At 42.4% G+C, this 24,330-nt stretch overlaps 1 protein-coding gene across 1 annotated transcript in view; it reads right to left on the reverse strand.

Moving 5' to 3' along the window:
* LOC311002866 (corticotropin-releasing factor receptor 1-like) overlaps positions 1-24,330 on the reverse strand; it is a gene marked incomplete at both ends in the record, with an annotated part of 109,922 nt that overhangs the window by 58,304 nt on the left and 27,288 nt on the right. Inside the window, one exon of the mRNA XM_083994429.1 lies at positions 2,454-2,539. Coding sequence (XP_083850555.1) covers positions 2,454-2,539 — 86 coding nt within the window. The remainder of the gene's footprint in view (positions 1-2,453; positions 2,540-24,330) is intronic.

Here is a 24,330-nt window from a genome sequence, read left to right on the forward strand (position 1 = left end):
TTGAATTTTGGGTGAACTATCCCTTTTAATAGTGTTTAAAATCTGTAGTTATTGAACGTTTTACTGGTTTTATTTGATATTCTGTGTTGTGCTGTTTTTGAGAAATCACGATTATTGTGATATCTTTAGAAAATCTGAACAAACAGCTCAAAAAGTTTGACACAATTGATGAATTGATAATTGATAATTGATACGCTGCTGCGTCATTTTTTCCTAAAAGTCTGGTGTCCATCTGTTTCCGAGAGCGACTGCATGAAGCTTTTTAAAAAACAATTAGACGTTTGTGATTTTTTTTATTTTTACGGCTTTTCTTTTGTTGACAACAAACGCATCTGGGCAGAACTTACTGAACCTGCGACTCTGTGTTTATGGAAACTCTTCTGTTTAATATTGAGTGCGAGCAGATGGTTGCAGCAGCACCGGGCGCCGGCGCTCACACTCAGGCACGCCGTGTGTGTGTGTGTAATTTTATATTTTGTGTGTATATGTACTTCAAACGTGAAGTTGGTGCAGCAGCAGCCTGATCTGGGTCAGTGTGTTCCCTCTGAAAGCTTTGTCCTGCGCTCAATCCCAATTAAAGCGAGCGCTCGTCACCGTCACATCTGCAGCATCGCAACGCAGCAGCATCCAGGTGGAGCATGCTGGGAAAATAAATAAACTAAACAGAACAACAAAACAACATGTGAATGAATGAAAGTAAAATGAAGCGACTGATGGAGTTCTTTCTTTTCTCCTCTCTGCAGGACGACACTTTCACAGAATAAAGAGAAACAGCTGCAGGACAAACAGGGATTTAAAGCCTCCACCTACGGAGAGGAAGAAGAAGGTTGTTGCTGAAGCTGCTGCTGCTGCCATAGATATAGTATATAAGAAGACTAGATGTCTCACCCACCGCTGCAGCCCAATGACAAAGCGTAGCCAGTACGGCGGCCATCATGGGACGGGCATATCTCTCCCTCAGAGCATTAAGCCTACACTGCAAAAACTCAAAATCTTACCAAGAATATTTGTCTTATTTCTAGTCAAAATGTCATTTATAGTCAAAACAAATCTCATTCTACTTAAAATAAGACTCATCACATAAAAAGTAGCTTGTTTTTAGACTTTTTGAAGCATATTTTCCACTTGAAATAAGTAGAACGATCTGACAGTGGAGCAAGTTTTTCTTTCTTATTACAAGCACAAAAAACCTGCTTTCACTGGCAGATTTTTCTACTTATTTCAATTGAAAATTTGTTTGAAACAAGTGAAAATGATCTAAAAACAAGTTCATTTTTAGGTGATGAGTCTTATTTTAAGTGGAAAGAGATTAGTTTTGACTAAAATTTAGACATTTTGACAAGAAATAAGACAAATATTCTTGGAAAGAGTTTGAGTTTTTGCAGTGTATGGTGCAACAGTTTGATTTTTTATGAACGTCTATGCAGTTATGATGCAGCATACTTAAAATCACGGATCATTTTAATCATGTACTTTTTTTTTTGTAAAAGTAACATTATAGTGACATATGCAAATAGTTAAAGTAATAGCTACATACTGATTTATTTTTCACAGAGTTATGAATAGTTTTTTTTAGTGAAGATGACTGGATCACCTAACTACTGCACTGTAACTGCAGCCAGAATCAGAGCAAGTTGCCCGTTCAAATATGGCCGACTGTGAGCTACGCCTGCGTGTAGTCCCATCTACTACCCCCTTGGCTGCTGCTGCTGCTGCTGCTGCTGCTGTTAATGCTGCTGCTGTTAAAGCTGCTGCTGCTGCTGAATGCTGCTGCTGCTGCTGCTGCTGCTGCTGCTGCTGCTGCTGCTGCTGTTAATGCTGCTGCTGCTGCTGCTGCTGCTGCTGCTGCTGCTGTTAATGCTGCTGCTGCTGCTGCTGCTGCTGTTAATGCTGCTGCTGTTAAAGCTGCTGCTGCTGCTGAATGCTGCTGCTGCTGCTGCTGCTGCTGCTGCTGCTGCTGCTGCTGCTGCTGCTGTTAATGCTGCTGCTGCTGCTGCTGCTGCTGCTGCTGCTGCTGTTAATGCTGCTGCTGCTGCTGCTGCTGCTGTTAATGCTGCTGTTAATGCTGCTGCTGCTGCTGCTGCTGCTGCTGCTGCTGTTAATGCTGCTGCTGCTGCTGCTGCTGCTGCTGCTGTTAATGCTGCTGCTGCTGCTGCTGCTGCTGCTGCTGCTGCTGCTGCTGCTGCTGCTGCTGCTGCTGCTGCTGCTGGCGGCACCGAGAACCTAAAACACCTGAATCCATATTTACTCCAAACAAGCCGGAGGTGACAGCGACGACCTCGACTCTTGTTGTTGGTTTTCCTTTTTGATTAACGTGTGTGAGCTGCTTCATGCACCGAGGACCGCCATGAATCACACACACACACACACACACACACACACACACACACACACACACACACACACACACACACACACACACACACACACACACACACACAGTGAAGTCTTACCTCCTCGTGAAGTATGGCCTTACACATGGAGTAGTTCCCCTTCAGCGCCCACGTCCCGTTGGCCAGACACTTCCTATAAACATTATCTGCACAAGACAAGAAGAAGAGGAGGAGGAGGAGGAGCGTCGTTATTAACAAATATGAAACTGTTTCCTTCATCTCTCAGGTTTTGTACAGTTTAAATTATTTCTCTTTTTTTTGTTTTAATTGCAGCTGGACTCGTGCGTCCTGCCGCAGCAGCATCGTGACCTTTTTTCTGCTTTTGAGACTAATAGGGAGAGATATCATTAGAGGAAGTCGTACAAGCTGTGAGTTTTCACACGTTGGCTGTCAGGACAGTCTGCCACCCTCCGGATTATTCTTTACATTTAGAGCCTCTGATTTATCCACGAGTGACCTGCGTTCAACCCGACATTTAACACCGAGACCCCCCCACACCACACCACACACACACACACACACACACCACTACTGTACTATCACACACATCTCACGTTCTCCTTTTCTAGAGGAAGTCGTCATCCACCTCCTCATCACTGCTGCTGCTGCACCGTTAAAGGTGCTTTTCTAACAGTTTCAATCAACATCTCCTCCATTAAATTAAAAAAAAGAAGAAAAAAAAGACTGAGACTGAGGCGAAGCGGCACAACGATGTTTATTTTCTATTTAAAAATCATCATTTCTGCACAGCGCTGCGTAATGCAACCCCAAATAAGCGGGGGATGGGGGTGTGCAATGAAGGCTGCCTGCCACAGAGATGATGAGTAAAAAAATTACATTTTACATTTTTTTTTTATTTTTTAACGGCCCCCGCAGCTGCATCTGAGAAGAAACACGTCCGTCCGTCGACCGCCGCGGCGGCCGGCCGGCACAGAAATGAAATAATCTGTAACAAATTTCACATTTGTCAATTCACATTTATTATTTCTGAAGATGAAAGAATGAAATCCATCAAACAGGCCACCGAGGAAATGAAATACTGCAAATGAGGCAATTTAAAGTTGAAAGGAGAGATGTCAGACTTTTTTTTTAGACATTTTGAGATTTTTTTTCCCCCTCCTGCTGCAGGGAACAGGTGACGCTGCAGGATTTTCTCAGCCAGTGTGAAACGTTCAAAAAGCTACAGATTGACCCTCGGTTCATTTCCATGATAAGAACTGCTCAAATTAATTTAGTTCTGGTGCCGGTTGTATAATATTATTCACAGGTTGATGGACTTTATGCAGCAGCAGCAGGGAAGGGAAGGGAAGGGAGCTCATGCAATATATATAGATATATACTACATATGAAAGAAAATGTCAAGTCAGGACAGGTCTGGGAGATTACTCCATCTCCAGGTCAGACTTCCTGTCAGTTCAGACGATCAGCAGTGGGAACACGTTCAGACGCGTCGGCCCTTTTTCAATCCCTCGTCCTGCTCCAAAAAAAAAAAAACACCAAAACATTTTTCACTGCGTCTCGTGGACAGATCTGACCCTGTTCTCCAGGCGGGTCGTCTCCGCGGGTCGTTAGACGCCTTCTCTGGTGACAGTCGGCCCAATTTAAGGAAAGTGGAGCTCGGTGGTGGTGACAAATAATGTAAAAATGTTCCTGGACGAGTGTGAGAAGTGAAAGTGGAGCAGAGGCAGCGGCTTCGTCCCAGCGACTCTGCAGGTTAATGAGGCGTCAGAGTGTCAACAGCCTTTAATGGCAGCTGCTTTATTTACTGTACACTGGGAGGTCAGGGCCGTCCAGAGGTCACCGCAGGTCAAAACGGAGACAAAATGATGATGTTTGAAACCAAGGATGAAAAACTACCGCAAAGAGCTCAGGAGCAAAAACAGGAAAGAGATCGACAGGTCGTCCACTCTGGATCAGGACAGATCGTGAAGCTGCATTCACACGATTTCAGGGTTTTAGGAGCTGAAACTAAACGTTTTCTGAAACAGATTTAGTTTAGTAAAGAAACAGAAACATCTGGAAACAATGACATAGAAACTAGGGCTGGGACAATATGCTTCTCTCCCGATTCGATTCTTCTACGATTTTCTTTTTTGGATGGCGATTCGATTTAAATTGCGATTCTACGATATTGTCGATTCTCTCGATTTTTAGTCTTTAGCATTTTTAACATTTATCTGCACACAAATACTGTAGGAGCCTATAAATTAACATACTCCATTATAAAGTGAACTTAAACCCTTTTCAAAAACTGTACTCTCTGTATGTAAAAAAGGCTAACAAATGCAGATTGCACAATATAAAAAAAAAAAAAAAGATTAAAAAAAAATAAAAATAAAATCGATTTTTGAAAAAAAAAAATCGATTTAAAAATCGTCAAAAAATATATTGCGATATTTATGTGAATCGATTTTTTCCCCCACCCCTAATAGAAACACAGGGTTGCGCTCTGATACTCAAAAAGTCATAACATTTTTGAAAAAATCCAATAGTTTATGCATCAATCGTGTTGATTTATGAATGAAATTTTCTTCTGGCGACTGGAAATTCAATGATCTGTAAACTAGAACAGAGTTAAACCAGCACCAAAAACTACGGCCCAGGAGCCTGATTTAAACCTGACAATCAAAAAATAATCGATTAGTTTTAGGGCGTTTTCACACCTGAAAGTCCGAACCAAGATCCGTGTTCTGTTACATTGTTTACATTTGGTCCTGTTGGTTTTGGTTTCACACTGCAAATGGAACAACAGACTTTACTGTCAAGACAAACCTACTGCATCATCTCCTTATGTAGTTGTTGTGATACTTCTGCTGGTCTGTTGCCACCAGCAGCATCAACTTCATCTCCCCATGTAGCCTACTCCCGCGGCTCATTCTGTCACTTTGTCGCTTTGATTTTGTTTTGTTTATTGCTGCTAGGCTAGTTTTGTTTTGCTGAGTCAGCTGGTTAGCGTGACCCCAACCCTTCCTGTCATTGATATGAAGGTCCCAACCAACAACAAGTTGTTTTCACACTGCAAAAGGTCCGAACACCTGGAATTTAGGTTCGGATCAAACTGAAAAGTCAGAAAGTCCGGACCCTTAAACGATCATCATTTTAAACTAGTAAAAACGCCTCAGACACACAGAGATGCTCAGACACAGGTGAGACACATTAGAAAACTGGGAGAGAAAATCACAACAGAGATGAACTGGATAAAAACACAGGAAGTAAAAACCGACCATGAGACACAAACACAAACCTGTGTCTATATTTTTTTGGCTTTTGACTGAGTTTTGTCTTTGTAATTTAAATTTCAACAGTTTTTTAACATGAACCAATGTGAGAGGTTCAGAGAATGAACTAAAACACGACGACAAGGTCGTTCAAGGTCAAAAAGGTCGAGAACAATCAAGTCTTTTTAGTCTGAAAAGTTGTTTTTATGAGTTGAGGTATTTCTGTCAGGCTGCAAAAAAGAAAAAAGAAAGAAAAACCACAACAACCCTTTTTTCAATAAAACGTATTTAAATCATAAAGAGTCCAAACAAATAAAGACAGAAATAGAAAAAAAATGACAAAAAATGTCAATTACTTCCAGAAAAGGCGCAGCACAGCGAAAATATATGGAAATAACATTGAAAATATTTTTTCTTTACTCCAACGATTTGATTTCCTGAAGTTACATCAGCAAAACACTGAAGCCCAAACATCATCAGCAATTGAGCCTCAGTGGGTGTAAACACACACACACACACACACACACACACACACACACACACACACACACACACACACACACACACACACACACACACCCTTGTAAATCTATCTTTGTGAGGACATGTCATTGACATAATGTATTCCCTAGCCCCTTACCCTAACCTTAACCATCCAAAACAAATGCCTAAACTTAACCATTACTCTAGTTTACTCTTACTCTAATTTAAACCTAATTATAATCTAACGGATGGAAATTAGCATTGCTGCTAAATCCGGCACATTTACATGTTTTTATATGTACATTGATGCGCACTGTCCCATCCAAATAAACAAATAAAGTAAAGTAAAGTAACATCTTAACCCTCAAACAGCCCTTTGAAAAAGTGAGGACCGGCCAAAATGTCCTCACTTCCCAAAAATGTCCTCAGTCTGTTGGTTAAAAACTCGTTCCGGTCCTCACAATGTAGCACGTACAAGAACACAAACACACACTTCAGTGCATATAGGGAAGTAAAGAGTCTCGTCCAGTGGTGGTCACACACACCTGGCCGGCGTCATGGCATTTTGAATATTTCTGGTTTTCTCTCATCAACATTATTACACTGCCACTGACATTTTCAGCCCCGTGCACTCTGGAGATAAGCTCTAAAACCACCGCACGGATAAAAGACCAGAGCACAGACACAAACACGGTGTCGTCTGTCTCCACGTCGCCCAGCGATCGGCCTGAGACGGAAGCAGATAACGCTAAATGCATGTTTTAATAATGAGCCTTTTTTTTTTTTTTTTTTTTGGAGGAGGGGTTAGGAGATAAAACAGGGCCGGATGGCCTGAGGACAATAATGTGCAATGAGCTGGGTAAAAATAGCATGTTGACAGTGTAAGGGGACTGTCATCCCCAATCAAGATTACCTAGCTCATGATATTCCCTGAACCCCCTGAACGCAACATCCTGTGAGAACTTCATGAAAATCTGGTCTGTGGAGAATTACGTCAAAGTCAGAAGTGGAGAAAGTGAGAAAGTTCAGAGCTGGACACAAGTCAAGACTTCTGCTTTAAAGTTAGATACAAGTAGCTCCATAAAGCTCCATACAGTATAAAGGTAGATGTTTGTGTTAAAGCTCCATACAGTATAAAGGTAGATGTTTGTGTTAAAGCTCCATACAGTATAAAGGTAGATGTTTGTGTTAAAGCTCCATACAGTATAAAGGTAGATGTTTGTATTAAAGCTCCATACAGTATAAAGGTAGATGTTTGTATTAAAGCTCCATACAGTATAAAGGTAGATGTTTGTGTTAAAGCTCCATACAGTATAAAGGTAGATGTTTGTGTTAAAGCTCCATACAGTATAAAGGTAGATGTCCATGTGTAGTGTGATTATAAAGCAGCTCTAGGTTCTATATTAATACTGTGAAAGTATCAAAGCCTCAGTCCACAGAGAAATGCACACAGCCTGTATTCAGAAACTGAGCCTTAAAACCAGCCGTCAGGACTTCCTGTCACTTTGTGATGTCACAACTAAGCCCCGCCCCCTCACCACCTGGACCCACCATCCATCCAACAACAACTTGCAGCATTTTATTCTGAAATCTGCTCTATTTCTTATTGGATCACTTTAGAAAACATTCAGCCAATCAGAAGAGAGGCTCAGAGCCTCCTCTCTTCTGATTGGCTGACACCGACCTGTTGTTTTTCTAGAGCTCCAGAGAGAAGCTGAAAGAGAGAGGAGATGGAAAATTACACAGAGGTGTTTTTCAAATCTTCTCACGGATCAACCCTTCAAAAATAAAACAGAAAAACAGGACAAGTGTAAAATATGGGACCTTAAAGTGTCATAATCCTCTTCTCCTGTTATTCAGTTCAAATTTGCATGACACTGAATCATTGCACAACTTTTTCCTCCGGCCCCAAAGTCAAATAAATAAACCGAATTTATTACAGTCAGAGCAATGAAATCACTGTGTTCAGTAGGCGCCCGTTTGAAAGTGCACTGCAAAGAAATTTTTAATGAAGGGGTGTTTTTACACAGCGAAAATGTGCAAAAAGCAAAAGCAAAAGGAAGAAGACATCCAGAAAGAGTCACGTCACAGCAGAGGTCCTCGCTCCGAGCCAGAGGCTTAGAGGTATAAATGGCAGACAGAGCCTTCAAATTAGGAAGCATGACCTTGAAATAAATTCTCTCTGGCTGTGGACGACGGAGCGATTTATGGCTGTTAAAGCTCTTCATGAAAAAACAGACAGTCCAACCCCTCACATACATATCAGAACAAAGAGTGGATGTGTTTGAGGGGATATGTCTGTGTCTAATAGGCACAGGAAGTACAGCCTGGTGGTGATAATCCTCTTTGTGTGTTTTTTTTCCTCCCACTGAGTGATCTTTTTATCTTTTTATTTTTTTATTTTGTCACTCTCTCCTGTCAGTTGGCACGAGACGAGCAGCTGAGGCAAATTAAGGTGGATTTAATAACCCAGGCACTGTTTCATTATTTGCTCGTATTGTTGGTTTAGGATCCGTGCTGCCCACATTCATTCATCAGTCCAGCTTCCACAGCTCTCACACACACTCACACACTCTTACACACTCTTACACACTGACACACACTCTCACACACTCCACATAAAACCACAAATTGTCCTTTTTCCAAGTAAAAACCAGATGCAGCTTGTTAGTTGTTGAGCTGTAAAGGTGTTGGGCAGCGTTAACCAGTTTTGTTTGATCTCAACTCAGAGTCAGACAGAAAAAAAATCCATGCTCTACACTCCAGCCAATCAGACGAGAGGAGGCTCCGAGCCTCTCTTCTGATTGGCTGAATGTTTTGATCCAATTTAAAAAACAAAAAAAACAAACAAAAAAAACAGAGCAGATTTCAGAATAAAACACTCAGAGAAACCAAATCCTGCCAGTTGTTGTTGTTGTTGGATGGTGGGTCCAGGTGGTGAGGGGGCGGGGCTTTGTTGTGACATCACAAAGTGACAGGAAGTCCTGACGGCTGGTTTTAAGGCTCAGTTTCTGAATACAGGCTGTGTGCATTTCTCTGTGGACTGAGGCTTTGATACTTTCACAGTATTAATATAGAACCTATAAAGCTTCTTTATAATCACACTACACATGGACATCTACCTTTATACTGTATGGAGCTTTAACACAAACATCTACCTTTATACTGTATGGAGCTTTAACACAAACATCTACCTTTATACTGTATGGAGCTTTAATACAAACATCTACCTTTATACTGTATGGAGCTTTAACACAAACATCTACCTTTATACTGTATGGAGCTTTAACACAAACATCTACCTTTATACTGTATGGAGTATATTTTTTATTATTTTTTATTATTTTTTATTATTTTTATTATTTCTTTCTTTTTGTACAGAGTCTGCTTGTCATTGGCAGGTCTTGCTGTTCAGGTCATGTGACCTCCTACCTGCTCACACTGAGCAGCTGTCTGCAATTACCTACTTAATTGTGAACTGAGACTGACAAACATTTTCACTTTTGTCCTGACGAAGGCCAGTTTGGCTGAAACGCGTTGACTCGCTTTTAAATAGATTAGCCATGTACCAATAAAGGCATTTTAATTGGTCGTACCCTCACGAGTGCCTTGGTTTTCTGTCTGCAACCCTTTATGGATCTCCCCAACTGAAGAGCACCTGAGGGATACACTTTTCTACAACACCCAAGAAGCACTCCATGCACTGCGTTCCCATCTACCTTTATACTTTACTTTTAAAAATCTTACCGACTGGCATTTGTGCAATAATTTTAATGTTTTTTTGATCTTTGTTTCTATTGTCTTATCTAGTTTCATTATTTTATCTTATGCCTGTTCACGGTTTTCTGTATGATGTTTGCTTTATTTTCTCAATGATATTGTATTTGTATTTTGTGAAGCATCTTGTAACCTTGGTTTTGAAAGGTGCTATAGAAATAAAGTTTATTATTATACTGTATGGAGCTTTAACACAAACATCTACCTTTATACTGTATGGAGCTTTAACACAAACATCTACCTTTATACCGTATGGAGCTTTAATATACAGCTGAATAAGATCCTTCTATATCAACAGTAAGAAGATGCTCATTATTTCACCTCAAGGCAGAACAATGTCTCTCATGTTGAGTTCATTAACAGACATAATGAAGCTGAAAATGCATATTCTGGTCACCACACCGTCATTATGAATACCCAAATTAAACTTCACTGTTTCTATTTATTCGATTTCCTCACAGCCGGCTCGTATTTGAACCATCTCTCCCCTCCCACCCCCTCTCTCTCTTCTGTCTCTCTTCTGCCTGGGGGTTTTGTCTGCACGTCTCTGTTCAGTATCATCCAGCGTTATAAGACCTGACAGAGCAGCTTCACCTGCTGGAGGCCGGACTGCTCTTTAATCTGATATCTCAGTGACCAGCTCACGTATTAGTCATGGACCGGCCGCTTTTGCATTTTGCATTTTCTAATACGACGACTCACTTTACTTTACTGGCAGACGACTGACTGGAGGACTTTCCCCCCCTACACACTCGAGGCGGCTCCACATGGGCATTTAGAGCTATTGATTATGCTAATGGTCGAATCGGTTTCAGCGTTCCTGCATGGACGGATTTACCGACTTGCACGAAGAATAAAAAGGAATGAAGGACTTTGTTTTTTCCATTCAGCGAGCGTCTCTGTTGAACTCCTCACAGCCTGAAAGTCAATGAGCCTGGTTGAATTACACTACAGCACACACACGCAGTAACTCTCCTTTAAAAGACACCAAAGTCAAACCTCTGACTTCATCTGGAAACCAACGCTACAGTGAAATTATTCCAGAATAAAATTAAAAAAGTGATAAAGTGCGATGTTGTTTTTACACAGACTAACCACTTCCTGACTCTGAGTTTTATCAACCTCATCATCTCAACAAAGATATCCCATTAAAATAAATCTCATTTGACCCGTGTGTCCTGAAACCAAACGTTATGACAGATGGATTTCTGCTGTTATGTCGATAATACACCAATAAACCACCTTATAAAAACAGACAACACACACCTGAACATTTTACAACCGGTAATAAATGTCGCTGCTGCTCTGTGTATTTTTTTTTCTTCTGGTCTTGTTTGCATGAGGGAGTTTTACAGCTGAACATGGGGTTTAATGCTACACACACACAAACACATACTGTTCCCAACAGTTGTGTTGTTGTCAGCATCTGTTCCTGCTGATGAACACAAACACGTGGCGGATGCATACGGCTGCTGTCTGTCAAGAAGTAGTTCCGACTAAATTAAAGGGATACGCCAAAAAAAAATTTTTTGTGTCTTGCCTCACTCCTGAGTCCATGACCAGCAGATAGACACCATCCTTTCGACTGTGCGTGCAGTAACAAGGGAGATAGAGCCGTATCGCCCGTAGTTAGCTTAGCTCAAACACTGGAAGTGTATGGGTAGTGTTAGCCTGCCTCCTACCCGAGCCGAAATCAGCAGTCAGAAGCTGATTTCATTTTAGCTCTAAACTCTGTAAATATATCACTTTATCCACATTTCAAACATTTTTAGGTGAGAAAGTAGCCGTTTAGATCAGCAGTGTGTCATTAATTTGTCTAAATACCAGCTGTTTACAATTTTGTCCGGACGAATTCGGCGCTACTCAAACTAGCCGTTGTGACCAACAACGCACAACCGGTTACTTTCACAAAATAAAACACCTGTTGCCCTTTACATACAGAAAACCATGACGATAGAATTTGTGCTTTTACTTTGAAACAGGAAGCTAACCTACCCTCGATGTAGCTAGCTTGAACCAAAATAAACCGTCTTTGCTTGAACCCTCCGTTTTGACCGATCTCGTCCCGTTAGCGGCATTTGACCGCTCAAGATGCCTTACCGGAGAGTTTTGTCAGCTCTGAGACGAAGATCGGCCCGCCGGTTTCCGTTTAGAGTTGCTGAAGAGTTTCTCTGATGACTTTAGGTGGAGGCAGGCTAACACTACCCATACACTTCCAGTGTTTGAGCTAAGCTAATTACGGGCGATACGGCTCTATCTCCCTTGTTGCTGCACGCACAGTCGAAAGGATGGTGTCTATCTGCTGGTCATGGACTCGGGAGTGAGGCAAGACACGAAAAAAAAAATGTTGGCGTATCCCTTTAAAAAAAACAAAAAACACACAACTTTCCAGGTGTTGGTTGTGGTACTTTTATATTTTAGGATAGCAGTTCCTACCCTTTTTTCTGTCTTTATGCTGGATAAACAATCAACCTCCTGACTGCAGACACAAGATCGATATCAAACTGTCTCATCTCGCTTTGGGAAAGAAAACGAATAAACATAATCACCCAAAAATATTGATCCAGTAATGAACGGAGGAGCTATTTGTAAGTTTTATTGCTATTTATGTTACTAATTGAGATTGTTGTGGTTGTTAATCAGTCCTAGTCTAGACTGTCGAGTGTTTGTGTGATTGTTTTGTCTTGTTATGATCCATTTTCATGTCATTGCATCCTGACCAGAGTATTAATGTATTTAAACTTTGTATATTTATTGCTTTTCTGTGCATTTTTTAAAGGAGTTTGCTTTACACCTATTACCACTCCCCTCTTGTTGCACTGATAGGGAGTGTCTGATAGACACACCGTCTTTGGCAACTACTCACCTGTGCTACTTATACTCTGTCAGTTTGCATCGTCTTACACCCTGAGGAAGACGTCTGCGTTGAAACGTCGGCCCAGTTTGACATCGTGGCTTTCAGTGAGCGACTTCACTTTCTCTAAGTCTTTATTTATTCATTTACCTTGTTAGCTAATTACCTTCCCTTAACCAATTTCTTTTTTTTTTTTAAGTGACTGTCTTTTTCACCTTCTCTTTCTTTCTTTTTTTTTTTTTAAACTGTTGCTGTTTCGACACCTGAATCTCCCTACGGAGATAAATGAAGGTTTCAGTCAATCAATCAATCAATTAGCAGCTGATTATTTAGCGATGTTGACGAAATACTGTGAGTTCAGAATCGAACTTAATCCAACAAGCTCCAGTCTCCAGAGGTGGAAAACAACTCTTTAGTTTTGCTTCTATTTCTATCGCCTTGTTTCTTCTGCTAAAATGAGAAGAAAACCAGTAGGACTGGGTTTAAAAGATCTATTTTCTGATTCATATCGATCTACATTTATAAGGTCTGATATCGATAAATAAAATCCTTACATCGATCTTTAGATTTATGCCATTTCTTGTTTCCTCTGTTAGATCTGGGCAATTATCACCCACAACTGTATTAAAGAGTTGCAGCATTTACTTCTGTAGTGGTTCATGATGAATAAATGTTCATTAATGTCACTGATTTTGGGTCAATTCTTTATGAACACATTGATATTTTTGATAATGCACCAGGTTAGAGAGTTTCATCTTTCTCAGTTCTGTGAAAATCTCTTTCATAACTGAGCAAAACTGGTATTAAAACTGAAATATCTCTAAATAGATCAATATCGAATCGGATCGGATCGGATCGGGAGTCAAACTGAATCGGGACCTTATGAATTAAAAACGAATTGATTCAGTAAATCAGTAGCAATACCCAGCCCAACCAGCACTTTCCGATACCGAGTCACTTTAGCCTGAAGAAGCAGCTGTTTATAGGACGTATTAAAACATTTTTCTACTGTGAACACAACAATGGGTGAAACTCTTGTGAACACTGTTGAGCAAAGAGCTGTCGATGCAAACGCTGCAGAAAAAACTAAACTTACAAGTCGCTTTAAAAAGAAAAAGGAGGTTGAATTTTTTAGTAAATGCAGGAAACGTGTTCTTGTGGGAGGCCGGCAGATGTTGAGGCTTTTTGGGGAGAAAAACTCTTCCTGCAGCGTCTTCTCTGCTGCCGCGTGAAGGATGTTCAAACACATCCATGCACGGACGACATGAGATTCACACGGTTTCGTCTCCGTCCCGTTACACTGCTCCTCACTAATGCAGCGACTCTGCTGTACAGTATTAACATTCCCCTGCAGTCGTCCTTGCAGGTTGCAGGGAAACGAGCCACCGGCAGCGTCGTAAAAACGTCATTTGCATGGGTCACGAGCTCAAGGTCCCTAAAATAACCACTGATTTCTGGTGGCGGCTGCTGCCAAACTGGGGATTTGCCAGGATTTACAGTAGTGGGAGACAAAAAAAAAAAGGTTTGTCTCTCCGGGAGCATCCTCCATCGCTCAGCTCGGCTCAGCATGGATGGATGTCACTGTTTGCACGGATGCACGCCACGTAATAGTAGGCCTACATATCAGTTTTAATCTGCTGCTCGGTCACCGGCCATTGTTGCCTCTGAATTGGTGTTAAAAACAGAGCGGGTGCCGTGCCAGCTGCTAAATCCTCCCTGTGGAAACAGGAGCTCTAGGTGCATGTGGATGGAACAGAGGCCCGGGGCTAAATAAATGATCCTCTTTTCATTTTTATTTCCAAACAAACACTACAAAACGTGCTGCTTAGTGCCGAGCATCGTTGAACACTGAGTTTTTCTCTTTACCGCCCAAAAAAAGAAAAATCAGAACAGAGCAGAAGTGCTGCTGTAACTGAACGCCCTTACACAGGCAAATATGCTGACCCAAATTCAGTCACACACACTTAGCACTTCAACACATCGGATCAATGGCTGCAGCCAAGAAAGCATCTTCCTTCCTCCTCTGTGCATTTGGGGCAATGGGGTGTAATTAAACCCGGCGTCATCAGCAACACAGAGAGAAAATAACACGTTATTTTCTAGTGAATGAGAACAAGCGAAACCCTCCGCCACCGTTGTGTGTCCGTGTGTGTGTGTGTGTGTGTGTGTGTTTCTTTCTGGCAGCCGCCGATACAAACGGCACGAATCAAGAAGCTCGTATGTAACATGATGCACCATCACTTGTTTTTGCAGGTCAGCCTTTTTGTTCGCGGAGGCTCCGAGCCCTGTGAAAGTCAAGTCAGTGTGAAAAGCACTGGGCCGAGCTGCAGCCCGGGGATCTAATATTTATTTTTCCTGCGCTGGAGGAGGACTCACGGATCACACTTCAGGGCCTGTGGTGAAAAAAAGAAAAAAGAAAAAAGAAAACCAGTGCCTGTTTACAGCTGAATAGTTTCCTGTCATATTTTTGCAGCGTGGGCGTGAAGCTGGATTCAGACTGACGCTCCAACACCAGCGGGACGTCGGTGGAGGTGTAGTTCACCTGCACGACGTCACCGCTGCTGCTGCTGCTGCTGCAAAGTGAAACCACAGAGATAATCAGAGATGGACAGAGTACTCAACCCCAGTACTTGAGTAAGAGTACAAATACTACCGGTCAAAATTTACTCCGTTACAAGTAAAAGTAGCTCAGTCGACATGTTACTCCAGTAAGAGTATAAAAGTACTTGCTTTTAAATTTACTTTAAGTAAGAGTAAATTTCTTATTTTTCACATCAATGAATTACTATAATTTTTTCTAAATGAATTTAAGGAGCTTTTAACTCTTGTTTCTGAGAATCAAAGCAGAAGTCAGCGATCCGGTGGTTTTGGCTAACTTCTTGTCAGCCGATGGAGTTAGCAGCCCCCGCCCTCGTCATGGATCTATTGGTCCTCGTCCCTACGTCACCACATTCACGCGCATCCCTTGGCTGCACACACAGAGAGGACTGCCCCTTTATGCCGTTCTCTCTCCTCATTGGATAAAGGTTGTAGGATACAAGGAAAGTTTTCTCCTGGGCTCAGAGCAGAGCAGAGTGACTGACAGACCCGTGTTTCAGACCAAACACTCAATAGAAGTGATTGCTGTCGGAAGATACAACTATTTAAGACTTATATTAACACAAATATTTTGCTTACTTCTGCTTTAAGTGTTAATTTAAGATTAATTAGAGCTTGCTCTTTGGCAGGTGTAAGTCGAGGCCGACGAGCCTCGTAGTAGCGTCGAACATTTTTAACTCTTTGAAAGCAGCTGCACTGATGTGCTGCTTTTAGGGGTTAGGGTTTCCTTCTTTGACAAACACAGCTTGTGTTCGATAGGATTTTAGAAAAAAAAAAAGAGCAGACCTGAAAGTAACGAGTACTTTTCAGCCTTCCTACTGTAGAAATTAACTCGAGTAAAAGTAAAAATATTTGTCTTGGAAATGTATTCAAGTAAGAGTAATAAGTACCAAAGAAATCTAATACTCAAGTAAAGTACAAATCCTCTGGATATGTACTTAAGTACAGTACTCAAGTAAATGTACTCCATTACTGCCATCACCACTGGAGATATTTCTCTCTGCACGGACGGACCACATGTTTTTATGGAGATTAATCTGCAGAATGTGAAGCATTAATCGCTGCTGCAGCTGATGAATGAAGAGGTGAGAAAGGTGGATGTGATGGAGTCGACCTATAAATCTGCATTGTACAGCAGCAGCAGTGGCGGCGGTGGTGGCGGTGGATTCATACCCGGGCCACCGCGGTCAGGACGGCGTTCAGTCTGCTGGCTGAACCACCAGGGCGCCGCCGCTCATTAATGAATCTTTATAAACTCAACAACCCATCAATTAATCAGGAGATAATTTCAAAATTAGCTGCATATGACATAATTTAAACATGTCTCCGCCTCAGCCAACGGCAGTAAAACTCTGCTTTAATATTAATAACCTGATGATATATTATAGTATATAAAAAAATAATAAACCGCTCACAGGGCCCGTTTTATCTACACCGGGTACTTTTACTGTTAATACTTCAAGTTCATTTTCTCTTTCGTAGTTTTATTTAACGAGTAAAGTGTTTTATTTTGAAGGGTCGAACCATGAGAAGGTATAAAAACCATCTCAGTGTAGTTTTTTTTTTTCCATCTCCTCTCTCAGCTTCTCTCTGGAGCTCTAGAAACAACAGGTCGGTGTCAGCCAATCAGAAGAGAGGAGGAGGCTCTGAGACTCTCTTCTGATTGGCTGACTGTTTTCAGAATAATCCAATAAAAACAGAGCAGATTTCAGAATAAAACACTCAGAGAAACCAAATCCTGCAAGTTGTTGTTGTTGGATGGATGGTGGGTCCAGGTGGTGAGGGGGCGGGGCTTAGTTGTGACATCACAAAGTGACAGGAAGTCCTGACGGCTGGTTTTAAGGCTCAGTTTCTGAATACAGGCTGTGTGCATTTCTCTGTGGACTGAGGCTTTGATACTTTCACAGTATTAATATAGAACCTAGAACTGCTTTATAATCACACTACACATGGACATCTACCTTTATACTGTATGGAGCTTTAATACAAACATCTACCTTTATACTGTATGGAGCTTTAATACAAACATCTACCTTTATACTGTATGGAGCTTTAATACAAACATCTACCTTTATACTGTATGGAGCTTTAACACAAACATCTACCATTATAGCCTACTGTATGGAGCTTTAACACAAACATCTACCTTTATACTGTATGGAGCTTTAACACAAACATCTACCTTTATACTGTATGGAGCTTTAACACAAACATCTACCTTTATAGTATAATTTTCAGTACAGGACTCTTGACAATAGAGTATTTTACAGTAGTTAGTTACTACTACTTCTGCTACAAAGGGAAATAATCACTAACATTCCTGAATCCCAGCCACTTAATGAACTGGATCCAAACAGCTGTTTCATTTTATCGCTGCAACGTTCCCACAGTGAAATAATAATGGTGAATGTTCAGGTGAGCAGTCACAGTCACACCTGAGCTTCTGTAAACCTGTTAAAGAAGTTTCCCTCCTTTTCTTTTCTTTTCTTCTGACTCGTTTTAAAGAGAGAAGATGTTCGACTCATTCAAAGTGGAAACCAGAGAAGCTCTTGAGAAATCGCAGGCGGTCTGCTGAGAAACGCGGAGAGGGGGCGAGGGGGACGGGGGCGATGCCAGTTTTCACGCTGGGTGTGTGTTCTGGCTCGCTGCTGTTTGGTTCTGCAGAATTAGACACCTCAAAGGTTTTAACAGTGCAGCCTGTGTTGAAACGAGGTCCACGGAGAGAGAGAGAGGAATAATCTACTTTCCTTCTACTTACTGCGGGGAAAAAACACTATAACACTTTATCATGAGGTAATTCTGTTATATAAATCAGCTACCAATAAAACGCTGATCTGCTCCAGTGGCAGACGAGACTGTGGGGAAAAGGGGGAAACAACTGTTATTTTACTTTTTGTGAACCGACAGGGTGAAAAACACTGGAGATACAGTAAATCTGACGTTTTAAGCTTTTAATTAAAGAATAAATGATTTGCAACGCAGGAAGTGGCTCATTGTTAAACATGCAGCTCTGTATGTTTTACCTGTTGCATTATTCATGACTTTATTATGTTGTCACATCCCTTCCTTTCCTCACATGACAACAGAGGCAGGTACGTTTGTTTTCCGCTCCAGCGAGCCTGTCACGAGCTGCCGCCGTGATGGATGAACATCTCTTGACTTGTCCTAATTAATTAATTAATATGACGAGTGGCAGAAAATACAGAGACTCAGGGTTTATTACTGTGTCTCCTAAGATCTGGAGTCGTCGGGTTTGTTAACGAGCGAGACGGCGACAACATGGATTTTTTTTTTTTTTTTTACATTGCATGTTTATATTCGTGTGTCTGTGTGATGAATTAGTCAGGACCTGCAGCAGCAGGTGAATATTTCATCAGGACCTGATGCATGCTGGTAGTTTCAGCCTCCGTGTCATAATAAAGTGTTAGTGGAAACACTTGATGTGTGTATGCAGGTCTGTGACAGACACAACGCCGCAGCTCACCACTTAGTATCAGGTAAGGCTCGGTTAAAAAAAAAAAAATAGAATTTCCGATTCATATCGATCTTCATTTAAAAGATCTGATATCGATTCATAAAATAAATATTGTAGAAGAAATATTGTGAGTTCAGAATCCAACTTAATCCAACAAGCTCCAGTCTCCAGAGGTGGAAAACAATTCTTTAGTTTTGCTTCTATTTCTATCACCTTGTTTCTTCTACTAAAGTTAGAAGAAAACCAGTAGGACTGGGTTTAAAAAATCAAAAATCAATTTCAATTTCTTCATTTAAAAATTCTGATATTGAGTCATAAAATCCTTAGATCGATCTTTAGATTTATGCCATTTCTTGTTTCCTCTGTTAGATTTGCACAATTATCACCCACAACTGTACTGAAGAGTTGCAGCGTTTACTAGTTGGTCATGATGAATAACTGTGCATTAATGTCACTGATTTTGGGTTGCAAAAAGTAGAAAAACACGCACATCCCAAAAAATTGTAGGCCTGGGTGCTGGACTAGAAGGTAAATACTCAATGAAAAGAAAGGGAAGTCCACACACCAGAGATGGCTCCCATCAATTTATTGTGTAACGTTTCGGGGCAAGCCCTTCGTCAGACAGCAAGGATGTCTTGCCCCGAAACGTTACACAATAAATTGATGGGAGCCATCTCTGGTGTGCGGACTTCCCTTTCTTTTCACTGATTTTGGGTTAAACATTGATATTTTTGATAATTCACCAGGTTAGAGAGTTTCATCTTTCTTAGTTCTGTAAGAATCTCTTTCATAACCAAGCAAAAGTGGTATTAAAGGGATAGTTCAATATTTTGGCAAATTGGCCCATTGCCATAATCCCTATAGTCATAGCAGTAGGTTCGTTACCTTTAATTGTCGGTGCAAGCTATTTTTAGAACGGCGGAGCAGAGCCGTGAGCTGCTCAGAGCTACGCTACGGAGGCTCATGGGATTTCTGGGTTTCCCTCATCAAACTCATCAAATACACAATCCAACAACTCCACAACGCTCTGGTGGACAAGTTGTGACCTGCACATTCACCACGCTATGAGATAATAACACAACGTTACCAGACAGAGTTGTTTTAGAGGTAAATACAGAGACTGCTTGATGAAAAACTGCCCCCGACGGGAACGTGCATCAGTGGTTTTGCATGAATTTACCTCTAAAACAACTCTGTTGTGGAGTTGTTGGATTGTGTATTTGATGAGTTTGATGAGGGAAACCAAGAAATCCCATAATGAGCCTCCGTAGCGTAGCTCTGAGCAGCTCACGGCTCTGCTCCGCCGTTCTAAAAATAGCACCGACAATTAAAAAGTAACGAACCTACTGCTATGACTATAGGGATTATGGCAATGGGCCAATTTGCCAAAATGTTGAACTATCCCTTTAAAACTGAAATATCTCTGAATGGAATCGATTCAGTAACCTCAGGGACCTTTTCCCCTTTTCCCTCCATCGTCTCGTCTCTCTCTGACGTCCACGGCTCCACGGCTCTCACTCTGCTCTCATGCTCCTGTGGATTAATATTCAGTGCACAGTCACTCGCTCCGCCGGCTCATTCAGCAGAAAGATGCGTTTCCCTGTGAGTGAGCAGCAGGGCGAGTCGGGGCGAGGGCTCGGCCACCCCACTGACCGCGAGGGCTACTCTAAATAAAACAGACACCGCCGCTGCCACCCTCACTCCTCCTCTTCCTTCTCCTCCTCTTCTTCCTCTCTCCTCTTCCTCCTCCCTCTCTCTCCTCTCCCTCCTTCTCCTCCCTCTCCTCCCTCTCCTCCTCTTCTTCCTCTCTCCTCCTCCCCCTCCCCCTCCCTCCTCTTCTTCCTTCTCTTCCCATTCTCTCCTCCTCCTCCTTCATCTCTCTCCTCTTCCTCCTCCTCTCTCCCCCTCCTCTTCCTCCCTCTCCCTCCTCTTCCTCCCTCTTCCTCCTCTTCCTCTTCCTCTCTCTCCTCCTCCTCCCTCTCCCTCCTCCTACTCATCTTCCTCCTTCTCCTCCTCTTCCCCCTTCTCCTCTCTCTCCTCCTCCTCCTTCTCCCTCCTTCTCCTCCCTCTCTCCTCTTCTTCCCCCTCCTCCTCCTCTTCCTCCCTCTCCCTCCTCTTCCTCCTCTTCCCCCTCCTCCTACTCTTGTCCTTCCTCTCCTCCTCCTCCTCTTCCTCCCTCTCCTCCTCTTCCTCCTCCCTCTCCCTCTCCTCCTCTTTCCCCTCCTCCTCTTCCTGCCCCTCCTCTTCCTCCTCCTCTTCCTCCTCCTCCTCCCTCTCCCTCATCTTCCCTCTCTCCTCCTCTTCTCCTGCTCCCCCTCCTCCTCCTCTTCCTCCTCTCTCCTCCTCCTCTTCCTCCCTCTCCCTCCTCCTCTTCCTCCTCCTTCCTCCTCTTCCTCCTCGACTGGCACCAGACCTGGCAACCCGCAGCAGGTTTGACAGACTGCACATAAACAAACACAGGATCCTCCCTTCACCACACACACACACACACACACACACACACACACACACACACACACACACACACACACACACACACACACACACACACACGTGAACACCCTCTCGTTGACACGGTGACGGAGGTTTCCGGGCGGCGGGGGCAAGAAGGCAAGAAGACAAGAAGACGTGCAACAACAGAAGACAGTTGCTGAGTCACGGGGCCGGAGGAGGCGTTCAGCGCCACCAGCAGCTGTCATGAAGCAGCAGCTGAGCAGTCGGCACGGCGACGCCCCCTGGACGTCCGTCAGTCCGTCCCCCGCCCCTCCATCCGCCCATCCACCCCTCCGCCCCTCCACCCCCCCCTCCGCCCCTCCACACATATGTTTGACAACGCACTGTAATCATGTGGGAGATCTGGAGATCGGGAAACACTGACTCTACTATTATTATTTTCCAACCTCTGACTCCCGTGTCGTCATTATATTCTTGCTTTCCACTTCGTTAGCCACTCTGAATGTGATGCACTAAAAAAAAAAACAGGGCTGTTCGGGTACAAATCAAGCTTGGGCGCATTTTCAAACCGAAAGATGTTGATAATGTCAGAGGCAGGTGATGGCAAGTTTACGTTAAAGTGCATTAAAGCAGTACTAAAGAACTTTCAGTTTTGGTTGAGTTTGGCGGCGCCAGTGGCCCAAAGCGGTAGTGTTTTGCCTGAAGGAAGACTCCATTTCCCATGAGCACTAGCACGTAGCGCCGTAAACATCCTGATCTCCCGGTGCATGGAAATTAACAGAAGTCGTCCAAACTAAGTTTCTGTTTCCAGCGGATCATTTCTCAGTAAACACACACACACAATCCGACGGAAAGGTGCCACATTGCTGCTCCCTCCTCGTTGTGACTCGCGAAAGTGAAAGTGAAACTTAAAGCAGAAGTGAGTGATCCGGTCGTTTTCGCTAATGCTGCGTTCCAGGCAGGCTTTTGAAATCGTAAATTACAGCTTCAAGTCACAACTTACGACTTTGTAGCGTTCCAGGCAACACACTCGTGTTTTTCCGACCTGTTTTACCGGTGAAAGTCACTATAACGGCCACTCGTAACTTCCGACCGGTGAACTCGTACCAGATCGAACTGGTACCACTTCACGGTCGGAAAAATACGAGTTTCCTTGAACGCACCATAACAGTCCTCGTCCCTACGTCGCCACATTCACGGCGTCCCTTGGCTGCACACACAGCCCTGCATGCCGTTCTCTCTCCTCATTGGATAAAAACTGTAGGATACGATAAATGCTTTCTCCTCGGCTCAGAGCAGAGCAGAGGGACTGACAGACCCGTGTTTCAGTCCAAACACTCTATGTAAGTGATTGCTGTCGGAAGATATAACTATTTAAGACTTATATTAACACAAATATATCACTCACTTCTGCTTTAAGTGAGAGCCGGGTTCCTACCATGCTCCTCAAAGCTGCTTAGTGCCAGTGAAGGCGATACAGACCATAATGATACAGACCCCTCAGGCCATGACAGAGGTGTCATTCAACCTGTTGTAAGTCGATGTACCATCACAAAAGTTATGAAAATATTATATGAAGGTTGAAAAGTTCCTTAGTGTTGGTTTAATATGTAGGAATTCCCCCCATCTAGCGGTGCGGTTGCATATCTGAACGTATTCTTGATGTTGCATTCAGGTGAAATCAGGCAGACGTCAGACAGACAACAGACGCTGCATGTAACAGGATAAACAAGCGTCTATGTAAACAAGTGGTCCGCCAGCACGAGGCAAAACAATACAGGCGTGACAATATGTTGTCATGGTGATGTGGTATTGTTTTACCGTCTTTCTCTGGTGGAGTAAAACGACATCCGGTTGGTTTGCCGACGGCCGTCTGCCTGACTGCACCTGAATGCAACACCAGTGCCTCCGTCCTTCCTCACACTACACAGTGGTGACAGTTTTAACAGGCCGAGCCCACAGCTCCGCTCAGTTTCCGTGGTTACCTACGGTCACGATGCAACATGGCCGCCTCGGTTCGGTGCGTCGCCCACTTATGTATCTGTAACGACTTGTAACAACTCATTCTAAGGTACGAGAAAGCTTTCATTTGTATGCAGCTGTGATTCCACTTCAGTGAAATACGTATTTATGAAAGACAGATTTGATTTTTGCTAATAAAAAGCCAAATAACTTACATACTGGGGCTTTAAAAAAACAAACAATATGATATGAGGTGCTCGGTGGTCAAGTGGTTTAGAGCACATCCCATCTTGACACAGTCCAAAGCAGCGATCGCCCGACCGTGACGATCTTTACTGCATGTCGTTCCCCTCAGGACAGAGAGAGGAGACAGGGAAGCAGGAGGAGACAGAGAGAGAGAGAGAGGGAGAGACTGACTATCTAATAAAAGTGTGAAATGGCCACAAAAAATGAATAAAAAAAACATTAAATCAGCAAAAATTTAACAGAATCTAAAGAAGAACCACTGCTGACAGAGTAAATTCAGAAAACTAACTAGAAATGATACGATACGTCATGATGCGATACGATTATTTTCAATTCTACTGTTATTTTAAATTATTTTAATCCAGTGTGTTCTTGTTGTGGTTTTATGTTTTGTTTTTAGTGTAATTTGTGCTGTTTTTTCTTCTGTTATTGGTGAGCTTAAGACAATTTTCCACCTCACTAGACAATAAAGTTTTTCCATTCTATTCTATTATACGATACGATATGATAATTTGTGCAAGACTATGTTGACTAAGGGTAAAAAGTCAAACCAAAAACAACAGGACATTAATGTAAAATGAACAGAAACTGTCCAAAAGATTCAACACAAACATGATATTATCATATTTATACTAAAATAACCATATTAACCAATGTTGCACTTATCCATAGATTCTGTATAAATGAATATCATCTTATTCCTCGCACTAAGAGCTGCTATGATTATTAGAAATATATCAAGTTTAGCCTTTGTATTAAAATCTAATTTAATTCACAGACATTTAAAGGAACAGTCTGACATTTAACAGTAACGTGAGGTTTATCTCAGTCGTTCATCTCGTCCTCTGACTGTCTGTCGCTCACACAGAC

Source organism: Trachurus trachurus (assembly GCF_905171665.1).
Source record: "Trachurus trachurus genome assembly, chromosome: 19".
NCBI lineage: Eukaryota > Metazoa > Chordata > Actinopteri > Carangiformes > Carangidae > Trachurus > Trachurus trachurus.